At 36.2% G+C, this 24,122-nt stretch overlaps 1 protein-coding gene across 1 annotated transcript; it reads right to left on the reverse strand.

Annotated features, from left to right (window-relative positions):
- Positions 1 to 13,588: 13,588 nt before the first annotated feature.
- Positions 13,589 to 15,626, reverse strand: LOC137716274 (uncharacterized). The gene is made up of 3 exons (XM_068455701.1): positions 15,498 to 15,626; positions 14,068 to 14,252; positions 13,589 to 13,952 (listed from the first exon to the last, which is right to left on the reverse strand). Exons 2-3 carry the CDS (start codon positions 14,236 to 14,238, stop codon positions 13,881 to 13,883), a joined length of 243 nt encoding a protein of 80 aa, XP_068311802.1. The 5' UTR covers positions 14,239 to 14,252; positions 15,498 to 15,626; the 3' UTR covers positions 13,589 to 13,880.
- Between the last annotated feature and the right edge of the window lie 8,496 nt (positions 15,627 to 24,122).

The following is a 24,122-nucleotide window of genomic DNA, read 5'->3' on the forward strand; positions in this document are numbered from 1 at the left end:
TGTTGTCATCATCGTCCACACTATCATGTCCATTTTTTTCATATATGCAATTATATCACTTTTACATTAAAACTTACCAAATATTTTTACACTACTTTTCATACTCACAACACTTTTAAAAATACAGTTTATCAAGCTCAACTGCTTTATTTTCTGTTCAACTTTTGGCCTTTGATATGTTTGGTGTTAATATAATACTTTCCAAATAAACACAAATAATTTTGGTAATATTTAGTTGAAATACACAAATATACTTCATTCTGGTGAATAATGTAAGTAAGAATTATGCACCGCAGAGAGCGTCAAAGGCAGTTCTAAAAGAATCATATGAGTTATAAGTGATAGACCTACACTAACAAGAAGAATTGTCCAACTCGCATGGTAGAGAAATCCCACATAAAGGGAAAGAAATCTTACTGATTTTAAATTCTTATGATACATTAAGTATCGAAAAAGTAAGGGTTGAAGGTGGATGTTAATTAATCTTGTGAACCATATGCTAACCTAGGTTATTATATGCTAAAGACACAGGACAAAAGGTGGGAATTCTATCCACTAATTGGGTTTTCCTTTTCTTGTGTAGCTTTGCTAAAAATTATAAACTATGGGTTCATAATAATTACGACGACATGGTAAATTACTGTGATAGGTAAGACTCTTTAAGTAGTCAATTACGGCAGATCAATAAAGAAAATATCTGTAACATGCCCCAACTTTTATCCACCTTTATGTTAGCGTCACAAAATCTTCAACTTGTCTCCCAACTTTGGTGCCTAACTCATAATTCAAAAAACCAAGGAGAGAACATCAAAGTTGATATCATTAATTTGTCATTTATATATTATTTGAGGTAAGTAAGAACTAAGGATTAGCAAGCTAGAGTTTCGACCTTTATTTCTTTCTTTTGCTTCTCTTTTTCTGTTTAATCACCTTTTCTTTTTCAGAAAGAGAGCCCATATGGTGTTGTAGGTCGAAAAATATTATAGATTTTATCTTTTTCTGTGGGGCTGCACCACAATGGACGAGGGGACTCAACATAAAAGCTTCAGCTTCGTCTATAAGGAATCTTCTTTACCGATCATAGGCGGTACGTACGTAGTATATCTAAGTTTAATTTAAAAACCATACGCTGTTTAGGTAACATGGAAATAGCGTACTCTCAATTTTCTACTGTTTGTATTTACGAATATGATCATGTAATAAGTATATCGTTAATCGTACATGGAAGTTCGCACTGTCAACGATATCAACTTTATTGACAAATATTGATAGCAAATATCCGTAAACTTTGGATACCCAATACCATATGGTCCATGTCCTGGTGTCTCTCTTTCCTCATTGTGATACAGCTTGCTGCCCTCTCTTTATGAAAGAGACATTGCAACATACTTCAAACACATTTTTATAATGTTTTGTAAGGGATAATCCGCAAGTGAAAATTCAAAAGATGAATGTTTTCGATTATACAACTTATACAGTGAAAGTTTATTATTCGCAGGAATGAGTTTTGTGGTCTTCCACGAGAGATGCAAGTATTCTTCAAAGAGTATATATTATTCATAATATATGCAAACAGAACGTCATATTAGCGCCCACCTCCAATCCAACGTCATATTAGCACCCACCTCCAATCCAACCCTTACTCTTTTATTTTATTGTAAATATGTTTATAACTAAGATATTTTAAAATTTATTTAATATAAAAAAAGTTACAAATTTAATATAAGAAAGTTTAACATTATTTGAAACGAACAATTATTTACAAAGAAGGATTGCAATGGCTGCATGCATAATAAACTGAGAAAAGATTGTAATTAAGTGGTATTACGTCTATAAAAGGATGAATTTCATTCAAGAGAAGATAGAGAGCTAATATCTGTCTGAAGATAGTGAGAGAGCCAAAGTGATCCTTCCTCCATCGAGACCTCAATACTATACAACGCAATATGTATCTGTTGTTAGGTATAAGTTAAAATGAATTGTTAAGGGGTTTTCTCAAAGAAGCATGTAGTGACTACTCTGAGACTTTTAGTCCTTTTGTCAAATCTACAACTGCTTTAGATTGCCCATTATGGCTGGAAACTCCAACTCAAAATGGTCTTTTTACATGACATTAATTAAGTGTACATGTCTTAACCACAAGGTTTTGTGCATAGTGCTCATCCAAATTTTGTTTGCAAATTGAATGAATCTTAGAAACGATTCACAAAGTTTTTGCCTCATTTAGGATTAAAATCATCCTAAGCTGATTTTTCTCTGTTCGTGAAGGCTGATATAGATGGGTTTCTAGTTGTTCTGCTTCAGTATGTTGATGACATAATACTTAAAGAGAATCATGAAAAATCATTTCAAGCTATTATGTCTCAACTTTCAACTCTATTTGATACGAAAGATTTAAGGTGTTGAGAGTGATGAATTCTATATCGGAGAAAGAAGGGATTTTGTATGTTCTTACAAGTGGTTGGGTTAAACTCTATATTGCCAATTGATTTTATGGTGAAACCTCAACTTTTTTCGTGGCATTAGAGTAGGTTATCCCATGTGTAAAGTTCAACGACCACACGTGCTCCACATCACCCGATTTGTGTTGTCCACGTATTAGGCTTGAAAATTTATCGCACATGAGGCAACTTGTTGAGATTGATTCCCACATCAGGAAAAGAAAGTTCCTTGCATGTGCTTACAAATAGTTGGGCTACTCCCCCAAATTGTGGAACCTTAACTTTCTTCATAGGGGATCCGCACTATATTTTGGGTCTTAAATTTGCCTATAGAAATCAGGGTTATTTTCTCATCAGTCTAAGTATGCTTCTGACTTTCTTCACAAGGCACAAAAGTTTGATAATAAACCTTGTACTACTTTTTATCATCCACATCAGAAACCCCTCAAGAATGGCAGTCCCTTATTCCCAGATCTTTCTTATTACTGAAGGATAGTGGGAGCTCTTTAATATTTGACTTTTACTCAGCTTCACATAGCCTATTCAGTTAATCAAGTTTGTCAATTTATGAATGCTCCATTGGAATCACATTATCTTGCAGTTAAAAATATACATAGGGATCTCAAGGAAACAATATATTGTAGAAATTGTATGGATTACTCAATTGCTCATGATTTGCATATTTCATCACCTTATTCTCCTGTGTTACATTGTGGCAATGTCTTAGCTATGGCTTTGGAAACTAATCCAGTCTTGTATTCAAAGGCTGAACGCATTTAAATTGATTGTCACTTTGTGAGAGAATGTGCTCAGAAGGTTCTTTATAGGTGCAGTTTGTTTCTTCTTCATATCGATATGTTGATATTCTTACAAAGGTCCCTGTTATCCTCAACTTTCTTTTCATTGTAACAATCTCATGTTTAGTTCATAAAATTGCTCAGTTCATAGATTGAAGATTGTTATCAGTTTTCATACCATTATAAAGTCAAAAGCAACTCTTTTGTTCTAGCTAGTATTTTAATTAAATTTAGAATATTATTTATTATTTTAATTAGAAGATATAAAGTATTTAGAAAACTAAAATAACTCCTATTTTGATTTTTCTTTATATACTGATTTTATGTGTTTTAAACAAATGAACAATATATAGGCTATTCCCTCACACCAAAGAATAGAATAGCTTTATCACCATAGGACTTATACGAGATTCTTTTTTTTCTGAGCAAATCATTATTCATTGCATAAGCCCATGACAAGTAATTTCCCGCTGGAAAGGTAGCTTTCATACCATAAAAGCCTGGTGGGAACCTTAGCCACAAACAAGTTTTACAAACTCACTACTAAGAAATATACGTCGAACTTGCATCTATGCGTTAAATCTAGAACATGATCCAATCAAGTGTAAACAACTTTTACTCGATCAAAATTCTAGCCAAATAGGAGTTTACCTATAGGGTGGTGCTATCCATACACCCATTTTTACCAATCACACACCTCTCTTAATTTTCGGTCGTCAGATCGAATAAATTAAAGAAGATCAATAAACAAAAATGTGTGAGAAAAAAATTGATGTGTGAATAACACTACCCACCTATATTGAACTTGCGTCCATGCATCTATATTGAACTTGCGTCCATGTGTTAAACTTAGAACATGATCCAACAAAGTGAAAACAACCTCCACTTGATCAAAGTTCTAGAGTGTACGGTTTCATTTGTCTATATATAATTTTGACCAAATCACAAAACAAATGAGAACTTTTTTTCAATGGAAAACCAATGCCATTGGGTTTTCCCAAGGGATACCAAAAGAGAAAAAAAAGGTTCAGATAAATGTTAAATCTTCAAAAGCATAGAAAAATTTAAGATGAGCCACTCAAACTTGGTCCCATATGGCTCATAATAATGGACAAAAGTTGGGGAGTGGGGGGTTCTTCTTGTACATCTCCTGAAATTAAGAAAGCATGGGCCGGTGGCAACAGATAGGACGGTCGACGTCAATCTTTTTTTAACAGATGCCTGTGGTCGGAAAACCCTACTACCACCTCATCCACTGCCGGGTCCCAACTAGGAAAAACCTTCATAACAATACCCTAGGGAATATATAGTTATATACGGACGGCGGAAAATATTATTTCTTAACCTAAACGCGTCTGAATATTCATTACGTGTTTCTTAAAAATTTCTTTTATTCTTGTTTTTGATAGTTGTGTTGATGAACTTGATATACTGCATACCGATGTGATGTATCGAATATGCCTTGTGTATTACGTTTTAACTTCACCATTTAAGATTTAAGAGTATTTAGATGTTAAGCAGAGAATAACTTTCACGTGGGAGAGGCATCTTTCAACCTTGCACTTTGATTCTCACACATGTATTCTAATTAGATCTCACGTAGCAAGGACCATAAAATCAATGTCACTAATCATTTAAGTCAATGTTTAAAACATTCAAATTCTAATTAAAATTGATAGTTGTTATTGACACTTCAAAAAAATCATCATATATTCGTCTCTGGTGTGAGACCACTAAACGTCATTTTTATAATCATTCTTGATCATGTAATAAAACTCAGCAATATATGGTTTCAACAACATCTTTCTTATTTCCCATCTTAATGTTTACAATAATTCTATTTGAACACATAAAATTGACAAATTTGATGACACACTCTTAAATAAAGATAGGTTCAACAATGATTATGTGTCTAAATAACAAAACTTGTTAGTTTATTCCTTGTATTTTTCCTTAACAAAGTTTTAATTTCAATTTTAATTACTTTAACTAACATTTATTAATTTGTACTTTATGTGAAGATCGACGTCTATGCATGGTTGGAGCTACCTCATAAATCTTTTTGTTTGGACACCATTTAATATTGCATGCAAATCATCGTGCTTCCTGCTGCTGATATTAATCTTTGAAATGATCAACGTGCAGGAAGATTCTAGTTGTTTGTAAATCGATCCGAAATCGAAAAGCCTGAAATATATAGGCATGGTTGGTTAGTGGTGTTGGAATCTAATTCTCCATGCATTTTTCACAGAGTACGGCCTTTTCGCTCATTTCCATGGTAAAAGCTACAAACTCTACATGTGGAGAGATTATATTAGTTGGAAAAAGGAAGCAAAATTGCAGCCTTAACATATTCACTTGTCCATTCGATCACCCTCTCTCATACAGACCCACAGGGGATAAGCTCTTTGCGCGTAGAGAGATATGTGCTTGCCCCACAAGGACCAGTGCACTTTTGAGTTTGATGTATGTAAATTATGAGTGAATGAGAAACGAATGGTTTCATGGCTGGACCTAATTGCCAACTTTTTTGTTACAAACCCTGCATGGATCAAGCATTATAAGGGGGGTCAACTACAAAAGCAAGTTGTTCGAATCTCCATTCAATCTTAGCGAAACATGATATTCGTACCACTTCTCTATCAAGACTATAGTCGTGCATTAATCATAGATGGCAACAAGGTGTCAGAAATTGGCTAGCTAGGGCATTTCTAAACTAGATGCTATACGCGCACGAATAATTGGATAAGTTTGTAAAATAGGTGGAAAACATATAGGAGTAGGATTCTCTCTCCTCCTATTACCATCCCTTAGGAGGCGATGGAAGGGGATAGAGATTGAGGGGAGAGAATCCTACTCCAAACATATATTTGTAAGGACAGTCATATAGCTCCTAGTAAAGTAATTGTTTATACTACCCTTTGAAAAAGATGTATTAGCATTCCGTGCGATAACCAAAATTTTTAAATAATGGGGTCATATAATCAATTAAAAAGCTTTATTGGGCCACTTCGTTGAGCACCTAGTGAGTAGGCACCTGCCAATTCATGTCAACATATTTTGAAAGTTTATACCAACATATGTTGAAAACTACTAACACTTGTGGGCTTGTCGAGGGTGGATGCAGGATATTGTGGAGTAATGTTGAAGACTACCAAGGCTTTTCAACTAAAGTATTTCATACAAGAAGAGAGAGAAGCAAGACAAATATGATATAAGAAAATAGAAGAAGTAGGAAGATGAGGTTGTAATTTAGTTTGCTTTAACTGTTTATAGGGGTCAAATACAATATACAAACAAATATGCATGGGGTTTTGAAGTTATTGCGGTCAAGGACAACCAATAACCTCATGCTGGCTCAGCCACTATCGGTACTTTTTATTTGAACGATAATTATGTAGTACTACATTCACGCATAAGAACTTATCTTGAAGTGCAATAGGATGCCCATAACGCAAACACCCACTTTATTACAGTAATAACAATATGATTGTATGTTATTAACTATAACCTTACTATGAACTCACCCTTTTATGTAGCACTGCAAGAAAACATGGCTTAGGTGGCGACATACATTCTTCACATAAACATGCAAATTCGTCACATTTAATTATATGTGACAAAATTTCAACGTCACAAATCTCGTCACCTGTATAGCGTCACCTATAGTCCGTATGACGAATTTTACATTTGCCACATATTTTTAGTATATGTGGCGCCACTTGCGTCACTTACTACCAATATGTGTGATAGAGTATGAGTCACAACATACAACATTATGTGACCTATTTTTTCGCCTCGTGTTAGATTTATAAGTGATGCTTTTGTTGTCACCCAATATGATCCCATAATGATATTGTTGCACTTGGTCAATATGAAATTGTCACATATTCTTTTGATATGTGGTGCAACTTACGTCACATATGTTTAGATCAAATACCTAACTATTTAGGAATAATATTTGACGAATTAATTGTTTTTTTTTTTTTTTTTTTTTGCAGAGATTAAAAAAAAAAACACCAATTCATCACTGGCTCATACCTTTGGCCTTGGGATCGATGGCAATCCATCTTTGTATCTTGCCTTTTTGTGCCTCCACCTTTTTCCTATCTTCTAATTACCTTCATCTTCTGGTTGTGGTCACTCTCACTTTGGTGAGGAGAATCTTTGCGGTTGTGATTGCTCTCTTTGTCGAGACCTTTGTAGCATCTATGGCGTACTGCACAAACTTGAACCATTGAGTGGCGACTGGCTGAGATGGTGATTTTTATGCTTCTTGTGGTTTTGTGCACATTGCAAAGGACTATGAGGAGGAATTAAACGTTTTTTTTTTGGTAACTCATAGCAATGCTTCTTTGTTGATGAATACAATATCATTAAAGGGTGGTGTGGTCTTTTCCTTGTGGTGCCTTTACGGTAGTTCTACAACTTGTAAGGTTGAATTAGTCCTTGTGATTGTTAATATTCTTGTTGGTTGTTTGTGGATCCCTTTGGCTAAGGAATTGTATCGTATTCTTGATGATTTGTAATTATGAAGTTGTGTTTCTTTTGTAGTTTGTGACCTTTTGATTGACGTATGGCATGTCTGCTCTATGTACGCTGTCGATCCTTCTTATTAAAATTTCACTTGATCTAAAAAAAACAATAAATTTATCATTATTTTTATGTAACCTTGCATTTGTAAATTTTGACAATTATAATATAACCTTAATTACTTTTCGTTTTCCTATATTCGATCATGTCATTTTGTTGTACTAGATTTTGTGCGAAAAATTGATAAACTTTGTAGGTCCAAGCATGGTTCACCATCAATATCATCGATATTGTCTCAACTTAACCATATATTACTAGGTCTTAAGTTTTATTACAAAAGGCCTTGGTGATATCAGGGGTAAAAACATTTCATATGTTAATTGTATATTATTTTAGGAGAAATTATGTTCACATCCTTCTTTTTGTTACTCCATTTATTAAAATCCTATTAATTTTCAATTTTTGATCAAGGTCTTTAGGTATTATTAACATCATTAATTATTTGAATAATAAAAAAAAATTATTTTTAAATATATTCCTTTAGTGTTAAAAATGTTACAATTTGTCACATCTCGGTTCGGGGCGGATCACTTCCCGGGCCCACTCCACTACCGTAACACGATATCGTCCGCTTTAGACTGACCATTCCCTCACGGTTTTGTTTTTGAGAACTCACGAGCAACTTTCCAGTGGGTCACCCATCATGGGATTGCTCTAGCCCCCTTCTCGCTTAACTTCGAAGTTCCTAAGGAACCCGAAGCCAGTGAGCTCTCCAAAGACCTCATGCTAGGTAGGGATGGGAATATACATTTAAGGATCACTCCCCTGGGCAATGTGGGATGTCACAATCCACCCCCCTTAGGGGCCCGACGTCCTCGTCGGCACACCATGACCAGGGTTAGGCTCTGATACCAATTGTCACATCCCGACCTGGGGCGGATCACTTCCCGAGCATGCTCCACCACCGTAGCACGATATTGTCCACTTTGGGCTTACCATTCCTTCGCGGTTTTGTTTTTGGGAACTCACGAGCAACTTCACAGTGGGTCACCCATTATGGGATTGCTCTAGCCCCCTTCTCACTTAACTTCGAAGTTCCTACGGAACCCGAAGCCAGTGAGCTCCCAAAAGGTCTCGTGCTAGGTAGAGATGAGAATATATATTTAAGGATCACTCCCCTGGGCGATGTGGGATGTCACACAATTAGTATATTTATATTTATGGCTAAATTTTTTATCATATATTTTTATTTTTAGTTTGTACCTATTTTTAATTTGCAAATATTTTTTAAGGGGCATTTTGATATAGGCGCCTCGTTTTTTTAATTTTTTAGACTAAACATACACTCCTTTTGAAAATTTGATCAAGCATTTTCCTAAAATTTTGGTTATTAATTTCAGTTTTGCACATAAGTTTATTTTGTTTAGAATTTTAGTTTTTCAAGACTTTTCCTAAACATTTCGTTTTTTTTTTCTTTTCCTCTTATCCCTATATTTATGCATTTATTATCCATCTCTATGCTTTTTTTTTTATTGTTTGTTATAATTTTACTTTTTTTTTTGTGAGTATAGTAGAATATTTATAAATAAAAAAATTGTCAGATTTTATTATTTAGAAGACCCAACACATAATAAAGATTTGTTTGATTATATAGCTACATCTAGTTACCTATAATATCGACACATTTAGTTTTATAGTGGATTTGATTTTTTGTATTTCTCGGTACATTTGGAATGTAAATGTAAAGGGTTATCAGATAGAGGCATTTGGTTTTGTGGTGCATTTGTGACTTTTGGTTCATTTGGTCTTTTGGTACATTTGGAATCTAAACGTACCAAAAGGGTTATCTGACAGTGGGCACATTTGGTTTATCTGTACATTTGAAATCTAAACGTACCAAAAGGGTTACACAACAATGGGTACATTTGGTTTTATGGTACATTTGAACTTTTGGTATATTTGGTTTCTCGGTATATTTGAAATCTAAACGTATCAAAAGTCAATACTTTTGTTCTCAAATGTACCATAAGTTTTAAGTATATTTTTTATATATCTATACGTGAAAAAATATGTATTGAAGACTTTTTATTGAGACATTTTTAATAGAAAGAGAATTTTTTTTTTTAAATACTGATAATAAGGTAATGAGGAATTAGTTAATTAATGTTTTATTTTATTTTATTAGAAAAATGTCATTTAATGTGTAGAAGGGGATTGACGAAACTAAATTCCTATATTGTAGGAAATTAGTTGCTAAGTTACCTTATGCCTCTATATAAATGCAATTAAATTAATGACATGGAAATTAAATAAATAGAAAATTATTGAGGTGGCAATTGATCAAAGCACCTTAATGAAATCTTTAAAATAGATGAATGTTTAATCTAACAACTATAGAAAAGATGTAGGGCATTCTAATTTTCCCATTTTTTAATTTGTACCAATTTTCTTTTCATTTTTAATTTGTACCCATATATTAGTTTCTTTTTGTGCCCATATTTTTTAAAGTTTTATTTGTGTTTGTACCTATGTGTATACTGTCACGTGACATTGTATATTTAATCAATGATAGAAAAATTACATATGGTATATTTATGTTTTATGCCTAAACTTTGTATCATATATTTATATTTTTAGTTTGTACCCACTTTTAATTTGCAACATTTTTTTTTTAATTTGTAGTATTTTCTTTTTAGTTTTATTTCGTACCCATGTATTAATTTCTTTTAGCACCTATATTTTTTAAAATTCATTTGTACTCATAATTTTTAATCTTTTATCTGTACCCTAATTTATTTATAATGTACCCATTCTTCTTTATTAATGTACCACTTTGTTATATGTGAAATGTACCAATTTTTTTGTAAAATGTATCAATTTTTTTAACACTATGGATACATTCTTTTGCCATTTATTATTTCTTATTTTTACATAATTTTTATCCATTTATTCAATCAAAATGTTTGAATTTTTTTTATTGTAACCATTTCTAATAGTATTATAATGAGGGATTTTAAATTTATAGGATTGTAAATCTCATAAAATATCAAACAATTAATGTCAAAACTATAAAAATATAAATATTAATAGTAATATAATGAGGTGTACAAAGTCAAGGGACCTTGATCAAACTTTGAATAATATTAATAGTATTATAATGAGGGATTTTAAATTTATAGGATTATAAATCTCATAAAATATCAAACAATTAATGTCAAAACTTTAAAAATATAAATATTAATAGTAATATAATGAGGTGTACAAAGTCAAGGGACCTTGATCAAATTTTGAATACTATTAAGGTTTTAATCAAATAATGTTAAGGATTAGGGACCATATCCAAAGTATCTCATTATTTTATTTATGACTGATATGAGATTCTATTTTGGAACATAAATATGGTTACTCCATAATTTATGTGAGTGTGAATATACAAATGTGACCGAAATAAAATTCTATTGACTAGGTCATATATATCTTAGTCCATCTTTAATGCACGATCAATACTCAAAATCTGGCCTGCGACGCAGTACTACGGTCTAGTGGTATTCCTCTTCACTTGTAAGTGAGAGGTCTTAGGTTCAATTTTCGTCAAAGGTAAATTTAGATCACATCATTGCTAGTCTATTATGAGGCTTAGTCTACTTCCCACCTTTTAATATAGAGAATAACGTTTGTTTAAAAATAAAAAAATAATAAAAATAACTCAAAATCTGACCTATATGAGGCTTAGTCTACTTCCCACCTTTTAATATAGAGAATAACGTTTGTTTAAAAATAAAAAAATAATAAAAATAACTCAAAATCTGACCTTTATCTAAGATCCAAACATATACCCGCATGAGTTTGACTCAAAATTCAAATGGTGAACCTGCATGGAAGAAAGGAAAGAGAATCTAATTAAGTCCCACCATCCCTAAAATTCCTAAACATTTGAATCATGGCTTAGAGCAAAATTTAAAATAATTGCTACAAGTCTTATCCGGCATTATCTATAAACTTAAATTAAGAACTTGGAAATTAAAATTTAGGTTTAAGTTTAACACTGAAATGTGCATGATGATTATATTCCTTGGAGATGATACAAGCCTATAAACTATAACGAAGCCTTTCATCACTACACATGCAACTCTGACAGCAAATGGAGAGATGCTACTACACAGTTAGCATCGTACCGATATTACTTAGCTGGGTTGCTTTATAGACTAGCTAGGAGCCTAGCTAGGAGCCGTGGCTAGCCATACGAGAAAATAACTAGCACAACCGCAAAGTTACAACTGAACTGACCTCTGCCACCAAAAGATTAAAGCAGCTCTTTTTCGATCATGCATCAGCACAGCTTTAATCTGATCAAAAGAATGATCTGGACTGATCACCTACCACTGCTTCACAACACATGATGATCGACCAAAAATATACATCTCCGGATATAGAGATGTGTGTGTGTGTACGTGTGTGTGTCAACACATGAGGATCGACCAAAAATATACATCTCCGGATATAGAGATGTGTGTGTGTGTGTTTGTCTCGATGCCGACAAAAAATAGTAAAATTTGAAACGAGGTTTAGTCTAGCCAAGACTGCATGCTGAGATTAGGATGAGAGAATTTAATTCACTTTAGTAACAGGCAGAAAAACAACTACTGAACTGTTAAACTTGTTAAGTAATTTGTTCCTAAAGGAAAAATGTATGGGTTGGTTTAAGCATTTACGTTTTTTTTTTTTTTTTTTGCTTACAATACGTTTTTAACATTGGTTGCAACTCTTACACGATTTTTTATAGGACAAGAATTCAAACTCTAGAGTAATTCAAACAACCAGCTACCTTTTAGTGAAATTTTTCTTCCTAAAATGAGCAAAAGTCCCAAATTTGAATCCACCCTATTGTTAATGCTCAAAATTATGAGGTTAACAATGACTAGTGTGGTCGTGTGATTGGTTCTTGGTAGGCTCAAGATTGCAATGTTAAGAATTGAACAACAAAGTTTTAAGTGGTTTACTCCTCAAAATTAGGTTACGTCCACTGAGTCATTCATATATCTTGACCGAAAACTAACAGATAGCGCTCGGCACAAACTAATTTCTTTTTTTCTCTCTTTTTTTCCTACTCGTCCTCCTTCTGTAGGCCTTCAATATGCCCCAAGTCCCTGGGCTAGAGTCTTCCACCACCTTTGCATGTAATGCGACGAATAGACTTAACCTGCTAGCTTCCCCTCCATCCTTTAATCCACATGCAAGTGGCGATGAAGTGACATTCGCTCAGGTCCACTTGCATGTTTTCTTGGAACAACGCGTACCAAGTGCCTTGCTCAGTCTTTGAATTTGTGGGAAATCAACACCCGAGTTTGGATCAACCTTTATGTCCCTTCGTAAGCTCTTGTTAAGAGAAACACTTCAGTTTGGATGTTACGTCAATTGGACATCACAGCAGAAGCAGGAAAGCGATAGAAAACGTAGTTTTAGAGCCTCGAATAAAGCATGAAGTGTTCAAGCTTTGATTCAGGGAGACTGGTTTTCTAGAGTCTTGACAATTCCGCTAAAGCATGGTGATTAAGACAGAATAAACCACTTTTAACCCATATCTACACTACCGTCACACCGAAAAATTACTCATCTTGCACTCTCATCCGCCAACCAATTCCATTACCAATTCTCGCTGTTTCTGATAACTAGAAGAACACACAAGAAGAACAGAAGAAAACATCAAACCGCAGCAGGAACACAACCCACGTATGTCAAATTAGCACAGGTGGGTGCTCGATCGTGCTATGATCATCACAATGCACCCACATGAGAATGTTGCGCTAATTCAGCTCATGTTGGTAACAGCATTTATTAAAAAATAAAGATAAATTAAACCTTCATTCTACCGAGGCAAAGAATTAGGTTTACAAATTAATGGAAATTTTCCTAAAACCGAATTAAGCTGCAACAGAAATTTTCAAAAATATTATGTCCAGAACTTCCCATACCTATTGAATCAAACAGGGAAATTATACGTGAACATTCTCTGGTGTTGCAATAGAAACAATCTCCATGCTAAGCCTCTGTTACTGATGACTCCAAATAATCATGCATCAATTTAAACGATGTCCCCTGCAAAACCAAACTACTTCCGTCCCCTACTCAGCCTCTGCAAGTGATAATTGATGCTTCCCATTGACTTTCGGTTTTTGTTGCTCTGTAGCGAAAGAGTCAGGTGCATTAGGATAGACTTCAAGCAATGAAAAGAATAGAGCGAAAAACGGAAAACAAAATGGAGATGCATGATCAAAGGAGAACAACAGAAAATCTACCTGAGCCTCCATACAAGTACCCAAAAGTTCCTTCTGCTTTACACACTTATCATCACAGAGCTGGTTAGTAGCCATGCAGTTGAGAAATGCTATCATTTCCTTCATGCAAGGTTTGTGAAAAGTCCCAAATTTCTTTGGATTTATATACACCGTACCAACTTTCCGACCCATTCTATAACTAACACCTGTCCAAGCAAGAAACTGTTAGGTTCACTCAAATCTTGGAAGAAGAATCTGAAAATTCCAGTAGCAATTAAATCGAATAAATCATGGGGAAAGCTGCCATGAACATGACCACAACCATTGCTTTTATTTAAGTTAACACGACTACTTTCCCCAAGGTGGAAGGCTCATGTAAGGTCTTATCCAGGAGAGAACCTGAAAATCTGGGTTCACAAAGTTACACAAACATTTTACATAAAGTGGCAAATGCTGTAACCCCTTGCAGTTCAACTAATGACCCAAAAATGCCGCATAAAACCCAATTTTTTGCTCAGAATTCCAGTCTGCAGTCCAAACAACTGTCTCGTCCAAAGACGGTTGTTGTAATCGGGGTGAATAGGTTACCCACGCCCTGTGACATAGGCTCCTAGCTGTTTTAATTCTATAGGTAAAGACTAAAGACCGAATAATGATGGTCCTGAAAGTCCTTCTAGAATTACTTACTGGTTTACAAGTATGCACATTCATCATATGCTTTTTCCCACTGCACCTTACAAAAGATTCGAATTGAAAATAGTAAAATAAAATTAAAACAGCGAAGCCCTGAAAGAACTGTATTCAATGGATGAAACGCACCCATCATTGTAAAATTCTTTATGCGACCAGTTCCACCATAACAGAAACAAGCGAGCTCACAAACTTTGACAGAGCAAAATTATAAAGCTTGAAATTAATAATATACACTCTCTCAAACTATCAAAACAATTGCAATTCAATGTTACAAAGCTCGAAAATCAAGACGCGGCACAATCAAATCTTCATTCGATCATCAGCAAGCCCAAAAATGGTACACAGGTATCGGATTCAAAACAGTAATGAACAAAAACCCAGTTTGCACAGTAAATGAGCAAGAACAAATTAACCAATTGCAGCATAAATCAGCGAGCGTAAACTAACCCACTTGCACCGTAAACCAGCTAATAACAAATTATCCCAGCAAGAACATATTAATTCAGTCTAAGTGTTAAACAGCAATCACAAAATTGACCCAGTTGCAGTGAAAACAAAAGAATGAGCACTAGATGCAAAATGCTAATTACATTCAATTAAATTAACAAACTTTACATTTTCCCCCAATTTTCACGACCTAGAACACCCTTTGGATCAAAATCAAGTAAAAAGTAAATAACAAACCCAATTCTACAAACACAGAAACGAAAGCATGACAAGTAGAGAAGAAGAAATGGAGGAAGGGAAGAGTAAATTACCGAATTGGTGGCTTTAACCGCGGAGAATGGCCACTCTAGGGCTTGCTGCTCTTTCGAATTTTTCTTTAATTTTCTCCTGGTGATTGATTTCCAGAGAGAACGCCGAAGTTGATCGCAAATGGGACGGAGAGCAAAAGGTCCTAAATTGATTTGGGACTGGACAATTGGCCCAAATTGAGTAGCCCCGATTCAACTCGGGCTTGGATAATTGGCTTTGGGCTGGCCTTATTAAAATAGACAGATGAAATTAACAAAAATTAAAAAAAAAAAAAATTAAACTATGAGTCTCGTTCTCTCGGTCTCCAAACAAAAACTTTATTGTCACCCGGTATAGGTATGTTGCCTCAATTGTCTTTGTGGCAGATATGTATTTGTGTGGTGCTTGTGTTAGTTGTGGTCCGGGAAGGGTTTTACTCTATGTCTGTTTGTGCAAATTCTTTCCATATCAATGTATTAGTCATTAGAGAATACGTATCCATGTGAACACTCATGTAACTAGTAACGTTCATCAATTGCTATAACTTCTTGTAAAATAACCATTTTAATCTCAATCCTTTATATCAAATTTAAGAGTGAGTGATCATGTTTTACCTGATCACTTGGTGCATGAGAGCATTCTTATCTTCTCACTTTCATTTGAAGCATTTTCATTAGGTAGAAAATAAAATGGATTTTAACAAGAGTTCGTTGGAGAAGTAATAATTCGTGTAGCCGTTGAACGTAATACGTGAATAATGAACTTTGATACTATGTTATAATTGAGTTTAAATGCTCTTCGTATATCTACCACAATTATTTATGCCCATCTAAAATTGACAACCAAGAAAAAATAAGAACATTACGAGTGGACATGCAACAATTTTTTAATTTCTCCGATAAAACCCTTGGGGGGGCGTTTGTTACACCTCCTTAGGAGGGACTGGCTTGGACTAGCTTAAATAAGACTATAATCCTATGTTTGGTAAGGTTCTGGACTAGAATAAGTGGGACTTGCCTCGACTACAAGGCATTTTGCCCTTCGCTAAACCTTGTTAGCTAGTCCCCTGCTTTCACTTGGTATGAAGCAGGACTACGGAAACGAGGCGAACATCCAATTCCAGTTCATGGGGTCCGCTTCTTTTTCTGCATCACTGTCATCGTGGCCATGTCGTGGTGCTTGGAATCAAGAAATTGGCTTTTTGAGAATTGGAGGAGTTCTCAGGAGGGTTGGGTCTTGGAATTGAGAAGGCTGAGATTTTTTTTATTTGATTTGGGGATTTTGAAAATCGGAGGGCTGAGACCTCCAAACCACGAACTCACCCCCATCTTCCAGATATGCTCACGGATTTCAAGTGCAAAGGAGAAGGATGGAAGATTTGAATGTTGATTGTGAAAAGCGTCTAGTATGCAAACCAGATCTTGATTGTATAAAGGCTCTACATTTTGACAGCGAGGTAATTTGGATTCCAATACCCCAATACAAATTCTCTTAATCGATGAAGAAAATTAAGAGATTGATGCAGGATTTGACAGAGAGAGAATGATGGGGAAGAGATAAACGATGAAGGATATAGGAAGGAAAGGAAAGAAAATGGTCTTGGTTCCATTCATCTCCAGACTTCACCCTTTTATTATTAATTTTTGTTTAATTTTCAAGTGAATTAAAAATTGCCAAAAAATTATAGTATGTGATTTAGTCCGATATTGCACCAAACGGTTCACTAAGTTAGTCCAGCTTAGTCTAGTCCAAGCCAGTCCAGCTTAGTTCCTGAAGTTAATCCAGTTCGAGATAATTCGGTGCAATAAATGCACCCTTGAAGTGTTTTCTTTTTATAAAAAAATTATAGTTGTGGACTTTTTTTGAATTTCGTATTAAATTTTTTGATGCGTACTCTCAGTACACCACACGCAAGAGTTCCTCTAAGAGCTGCTGCATGTGTTATGAAAAGTCAAAAGGAGAAAATTGAAATCCTCTCCATTGTATGGAACAAAGGTAACAACTTACCGTTAGCAATCAAAGCCAACATTGCAAAAAGCGAAGGAAGCTAAAAATCATGTCAGATACTATAAATCGATGTCCTCCTACTATTACGGCGGGCAGCGTATACGCAATTGGGCACACGGAAATTCCTATGATCGTTGCAGTGGTGGAGCCAATGTGGTGGTATGGTCGTCTATGACCTTAATAATTTTAAAAACTCTATGTATATTTGTACATATATTATATTTGACTCTATAAACAGTTAGGACAAACTAAATTACAATCTTCTCTCATCTTGTGTGAAACTCTATTGTGCGCACCAAATGCTCGATGAATGCCTAAGTTGACTAGTATTAACAGTTTTCAATATTACACCATAGTTTCCTATAGCCATCCTCTACAAGCCTATACCGATCACCAATGTTGGCAAGAATCAATAAGTTCCTACCAGGTGCTCAACGAAATTGTCCAATAATTTTTTTTTTTTTTTTTGTCAAAATTATGGCCCTGTTAGTTGAAAATCTTGGATCCACCACTAAACCCTTGATTATTTTTTTTTTTTTTTAATTCCTAAATATTCAACACTCAATCAAGTTGATGGATGATGAGCGAGGGAAACAAAAAAGAAAAGTTGGTGGGTATATGGACCCTTCTCAATATCCAAAGTACCAACAGCACTCCACTAATTTGCACCAAACAAGCAACTAATCAAGTTGTTTTCTTCATCCTCCTTGATTGCCAATTGTCCATAATTCAAATTGCTTTAGCTTGAAGGCGTGTCATGGTTAGAAATCAGTCATTTCATCAGTAATTATTAATTATCTAATCTCTCAAAGTATCTCCAATGTTATCCTTAAAATTGTTCCTACTACATATACGTTCTGATATCCTCCAATGGGCCAAAAATGGAGTCCCTATAGCATAGGGACTCGCCGAAGTACTAAAAAAAAAATCTCATGTATAGGGGTGTTGTAGGAACTCTCAATGGGGAGGGGTCCCTAATCTTTTTGAGTTGGGTGATGTCCCCACCACGTGAAGAAGGTGTGAAGCTGTTGTGCAACTACAAAGAACGCACCCAACACGCGCGAATACTTCTTACTCGCATTTGTCAGGGGTGGCCCTCGCTGCTTTGTTCTTTTGCTTATTGATAGGAAATCAACGGTCATGATAGGTTTTTTTTTTTTTTTTTTTTTTAACTATTTAGATCAACGAATGTGAAATTAACAATAGTTTTTATTTTTTTAGTCCCTACATTTAAGAATTCTACTATAACAACCTCCCATGGGAAACAATATTCCTCTAAGGACCTAAATATTCTCTTAAAACTTGTAAAAGAGTCCTCAAGAGTGGTGGTAGAGACCCTAAATTAGGGTCTACCATTGGAGATACTCTTAAGGATTGAGGGTTGAAAGAATTAGAATATCTAATTTAAAATCAACTGGGAATGCTCCAAATGTTAAAAAAAAAAAAAAAAAAAGTTTACTTTTATGCATTACTATGTTTTCGACGTGATATCCTCTCACTACATGTAATTTTTTGATAATATGTTTACTTACAATAAATGAGAATTGAAATCCTATTGAATCATTTGTGCTTACTTATATGATGAGTGTGAAGCCAAAAATAATCATAAGACGACACGTGGATTTTTGAATAGAAGAGGACAAAAATACCTTGGAGGCATACCGGGATCTCTACCCGCAAGCAGCAAGCAAACATCCATCAACCAAGTCAAAAGTGCCCAAAATAGGTAACAAATTCAAAACTATTTCATCCACCCTCATCCTATATTCTCCACAAGGTAATTATTCCATAACCCCCAAAACATTTCTTTTAAATTGTGTTAATCAGTCAATTAATGGATTTATTACCTAATTAATATATTAATGCCTAATGAACTACAAATTACACCCAAAAAATACCACAAATGGCAGGTCCCTATTCTCCTAATAGGGCAGGCCATATCCCTATAAATAGCTCTCCATTCTCTCAAAAAACTACTTCCAAGTCTCTTGCAAAGCTCTACAAAATTATCCAAAAACTCTTCCCTCAAAATTCTAACTTTGGCATCAGGGGTTCTTCGGTGAAAGCGCCTCCCCCCCCCCCCAAAAAAAAAATTCATTGTGGGCGTGTGAGACTTTTTGGCCTTGACCAAAGGTGTGATTTGTTTTGTAGGTGCAATTTTGTCCAAGAAGGAGAATGCGGCAATTTGCATCCACAGATTGGTGTTTTCATTGAGAGCTGAGTCCCACACTCGTAGAAGACTCTCGCATCCAAGGTTTTCTATTTTCTTGTCCATTTGTAGATTTTTCGTACGTTCTTATTATTAGAATTTTTTATTTGCAAAAATTCTTTGATAAAATGTAAAAGAGAAGTACAATGGCTAGAAATTTAGAAAATTCAACAAATGAAAATTTCAACATTCAAGAGATGAGACCACGGCGATCCACGAGGCTAAATGTGACAATAGGTGGACTGGCACCACCACCACGAGTTTCCACCACGGGAACCACCACGGTGGCTACCACGATAGCTACCCACGGCAAGGTCCATAGTGTCACCATCATGGCCCGAGCCGTGCCATCCAAGGAGGCTCACGACACTAAGGCCACGGCCCAAGCCATGTCACTCCACGCCCAACGCGAGCCCAATGTGTTGCTAAGCTGAACCCAAGCCTTACACCCGCGTGGATCATATGCCGAGTAGCCCACGTTCATGGCCTAGCCTACTCTCGCCAAGCAGCTTACTCCCGCGACATTCTAAGCAGCCCAAATCGGCCCAAGACTATCTCAACCATCTGGACTAACCATCTAGCGGAGGGTATTTTCACCACGTTTCTCCGCATATTTGACATTTCCCAATTCAAATCTCATGCCCGGAGTCTACCACACTTCCACTGCTCAAGGAGGCATATTTCTTCCAAGCTCTTCCAATCCAAATGACGAGCGCCCTTGCATAATAGACAATCTTGGTGAATCAACTCTTGTAACACATCAAGATCCAACGTGCCCCGAACGAAGTGTCCCGAAGAAGGACAAGAGCAGACGAACCTCTCCACGAGCGTTCTGGCAAACAACCACTTGACCAGTCACGAACGAAGCGTTCTAACATAAGACACTCTCGACTGGACCCCCGAGATAGTGTATACTTCCGTCTTAGTGTATGGAAGATTGTGCACTCTCAGTTAGGCCCATGGACAAACATACACTCATGGTTGGGGCCACACTTCGATAATCAACATGAGCAACCTTCCAGGCGAAGTGTTCGTTTGCGGCAAAGCCCGCAAGGAGCATCTTCCACCTTACATCGGAGTAAGTAGCATAGAGGACGAAGAGAAGCAGTCACTCAATCCGGTTCAAGTTCAACCAGTAGCCTGTAAGTTACCCGCTCGCGTGCTAGGAACATACCACACCTACTGCATACGCAGCATAGACGAGTCGAACACATGGAAGAGCAGCCTAGACCAACAGGTCACCACCGGGGGCAGCCGATAGCTTTGCCACCCCAACAAAGGCAAATTCAGGAAGAAGTAGAAAGGTTTCTGACCGAGCGATTGCGTAATTTCCTGCGGAACGAAGTTATTAACAAGGCGTTCCGATAAGACATAACCAACATAAGCAAGTCATCTTTCAATGACAAGATCGAGCAGACGGGACTACCCCATATAGATTGCTGGATATAAAAACTACTTCTGTTCCGACAAATGTAGCATCTCAACCTAATTACATGCTTGGGGCAGACGAATACCAGAAGGACACACCAGCCCAACTACCAAGAATTGGGGGCAGGCTAAGGATTATTTCGGTTATCCCAAAAGTTCAGTTTTCCTCAACTGTACTCACGATAATGATTTCCATGCTCTCCAATGCGAAGGGGTAAATCAATTCCCCAACACCCAAAAGGGTATGCTCTCCAGCGCGAGAGGATAAACTAATTGCTCTCCAGTGCGAGAGGGTAAACCAATTCCCCGACACCCATATGGGTCTGCTCTCCAACGCGAGAGGATAAACTAATTGCTCTCTAGTGCGATAGGGTAAACCAATTCCATGACACCCATATGGGTTTGCTCTCCAATGCGAGAGGATAAACTAACTGCTCTCCAGCGCGAGAGGATAAACTAATTGCTTTTCAGCGCGAGAGGATAAACTAATCTCTAGTGCGAAAGGGTAAACCAATTCTCTGACACCCATATGGGTTTGCTCTCTAGTGCGAAAGGATAAACTAATTGCTCTCCAGTGCGAGAGGGTAAACTAAATCCCTGATACCCATCTGGGTAAGCTCTCCCGTTCGAGAAGGCCACATAGCTCAAAAGATCGAATGCTTGAAGATTAACTAGGCAACAAATGGTCAAGGGGCAGCAGCCACTTTTACACTTAACAGTTCACTCATCCGACACTTCATCTTCAGCAACTCCAATCTTGGCAGCTCCATTGTTGACTGCTCTATTTACGACAGCTAAGAAATCAAACTCAAGCAATTTCGTCATTTTTGGCAAACAGCCTAGATGTGGCAGCCCAAACTGTTGCCCATGCCACACCACTTCCTCAGCCCATGCCAAGCCAATCCTTGGCTTCAATCAAGCCGAGCAGCATAAGCAATGGCCCCTGCCAAACCACCTCCTTGGCCCATGCCAAGCCGACTCCTGGCCCCTGCCAGTTGACATGTCGCACCACCCTGACGGTTGCATTGTGACATCATTATCCACAAAGAAGACAAGAAAAATGAAAATTTTCTTACATCAGTGCGGCATGAAGAAAACGAAGAAATCAACGAAAGACGGTCCTTTGCACGGGCAAGATGTAAAAGATTGCTAGAGGAGGGGGAACAAATATCCTCTAAACTTTCTCTCTCTTGTAGGGTAAAATAAATCATTCTTCAAAGTTGATTTAATAACCCACTTAAGGTGGACTTAAATAGGCTTTGATAGAAATTTATTTCCCTTTCCTAGAAGGATCTAATTTCCTATTAAAGAGGGAATCTACATCAAAATAGGAAGTAGTCCAAAGTTTCCTACAACAAGAAAATCTCTACACCTGTTGTCCTTTTTTGCGAGCAGCCCAATAGATGTGTGGGCATCTGTAGAGCCAAAAATAATCACAAGGCGACGCGTGGATTTTTGGATAGAAGAGGACAAAAATACCCTTAAGGCATACCGGGATTCCTACGCGCAAGCAGCAAACAAACATCCCTCAACCAAGTCAAAAGTGCCCAAAATAGGTAACAAATTCAAAACTATTTCATCCACCCTCATCCTATATTCTCCACATGGTAATTATTCCATAACCCCCAAAAGATTTCTTTTAAATTGTGTTAATTAGTCAATTAATAGATTGATTACCTAATTAATCTATTAATGGCTAATTAACTACAAATTACACCCAAAAAATACCACAAATGGCCGGTCCCTATTCTCCTAATAGGGCCGACCATATCCCTATAAATAGCTCTCCATTCTCTCAAAAAAACTACTTCCAAGTCTCTTGCAAAACTCTACAAAATTCTCCAAACACTCTTCCCTCAAAATTCTAACTTTGGCATCGGGGGTTCTTCGGCCAAAGTCCGCCCCCCCCCCCCCCCCCCCCCCACAAATTCATAGTGGCCGCATGAGGCTTTTTGGCCTTGACCAAATGTGTGATTTGTTTTGTAGGTGCAATTTTGTCCAAGAAGGAGAAGGCGGCAATTTGCATCCACAATGAGTACTAGAGAAAGTGTGAGTTTCTCCATAAAATCTCTAATCCAATACTTGAATATCATGAACCAAATCAACTAGAGCGTACAGTTGATTTGATTCATTTTCCTTGATGTCCTACTGCATGTTATCAGATTCCTTACTTCTCCAATTCCTTTATATATTAAGTAAACAATCCTTAACATTCAAGTCATCTCATTATTCAACTTATTGACAAATCTCAAAGTACATCCATATCCACATGTAACGGGTATAAACGTTTAACCATTGCCTCTCCTATAGTATTCGTCAAGTGTGAGAGGATTAGTGCATGCATTCGTTACGTGTAAGTTTTTCTGTTATATCGTACGTACAATGTGACAATAATCTCCTTCTCAAACATGTTTTGTTACAAGCCAAGGAACTCCAATCATCTTACCAAATAATTATGTCTTCAGATTTTTGCACTGCTGAAATGACTTCAGAAATTACAGCATGCATGTGCGAGTGATAAAAGAAAATTCGCAGCAATTGATCTCCATATATTTGCTTGTCATGGGCCATGGCTGGTGTGTCACTTCCAGAACAAAACTACAAAGTAAGTATAATATTATTCTAAATTTCATTTATGTATGCAAAACCAACAGCTTTTGAATATTCGTGGAACAACTCGATCTGCTTTTGTTTGTCTCTTTATATATCCAGGAGGGCGCCATGACAGCCAAACCTTCGATCGATAGAACCCTAGAAGGAGGATAGGCCAAGAAATCCTGGCCAAAACTGAGGTCCCACCTTATTTTCTGCAAAATTCTTCGGATTAAATTATGATTATTTGCTTCAAATAAGATAGATAATGTTGGATTTTGGGATTCTCTTGATTATATATTTCAAGAGTAATGTTTAAGATATGCATATTTCAAAGAGTAATGTTGAAGAAACTATTTTTTTGTTAATACTACGACATATTTGTATTAAGAGGCGAATAGGCTATATAATC

Source organism: Pyrus communis, chromosome 14 (genome assembly GCF_963583255.1).
Source record: "Pyrus communis chromosome 14, drPyrComm1.1, whole genome shotgun sequence".
In the NCBI taxonomy this organism is placed as follows: Eukaryota; Viridiplantae; Streptophyta; class Magnoliopsida; order Rosales; family Rosaceae; genus Pyrus; species Pyrus communis.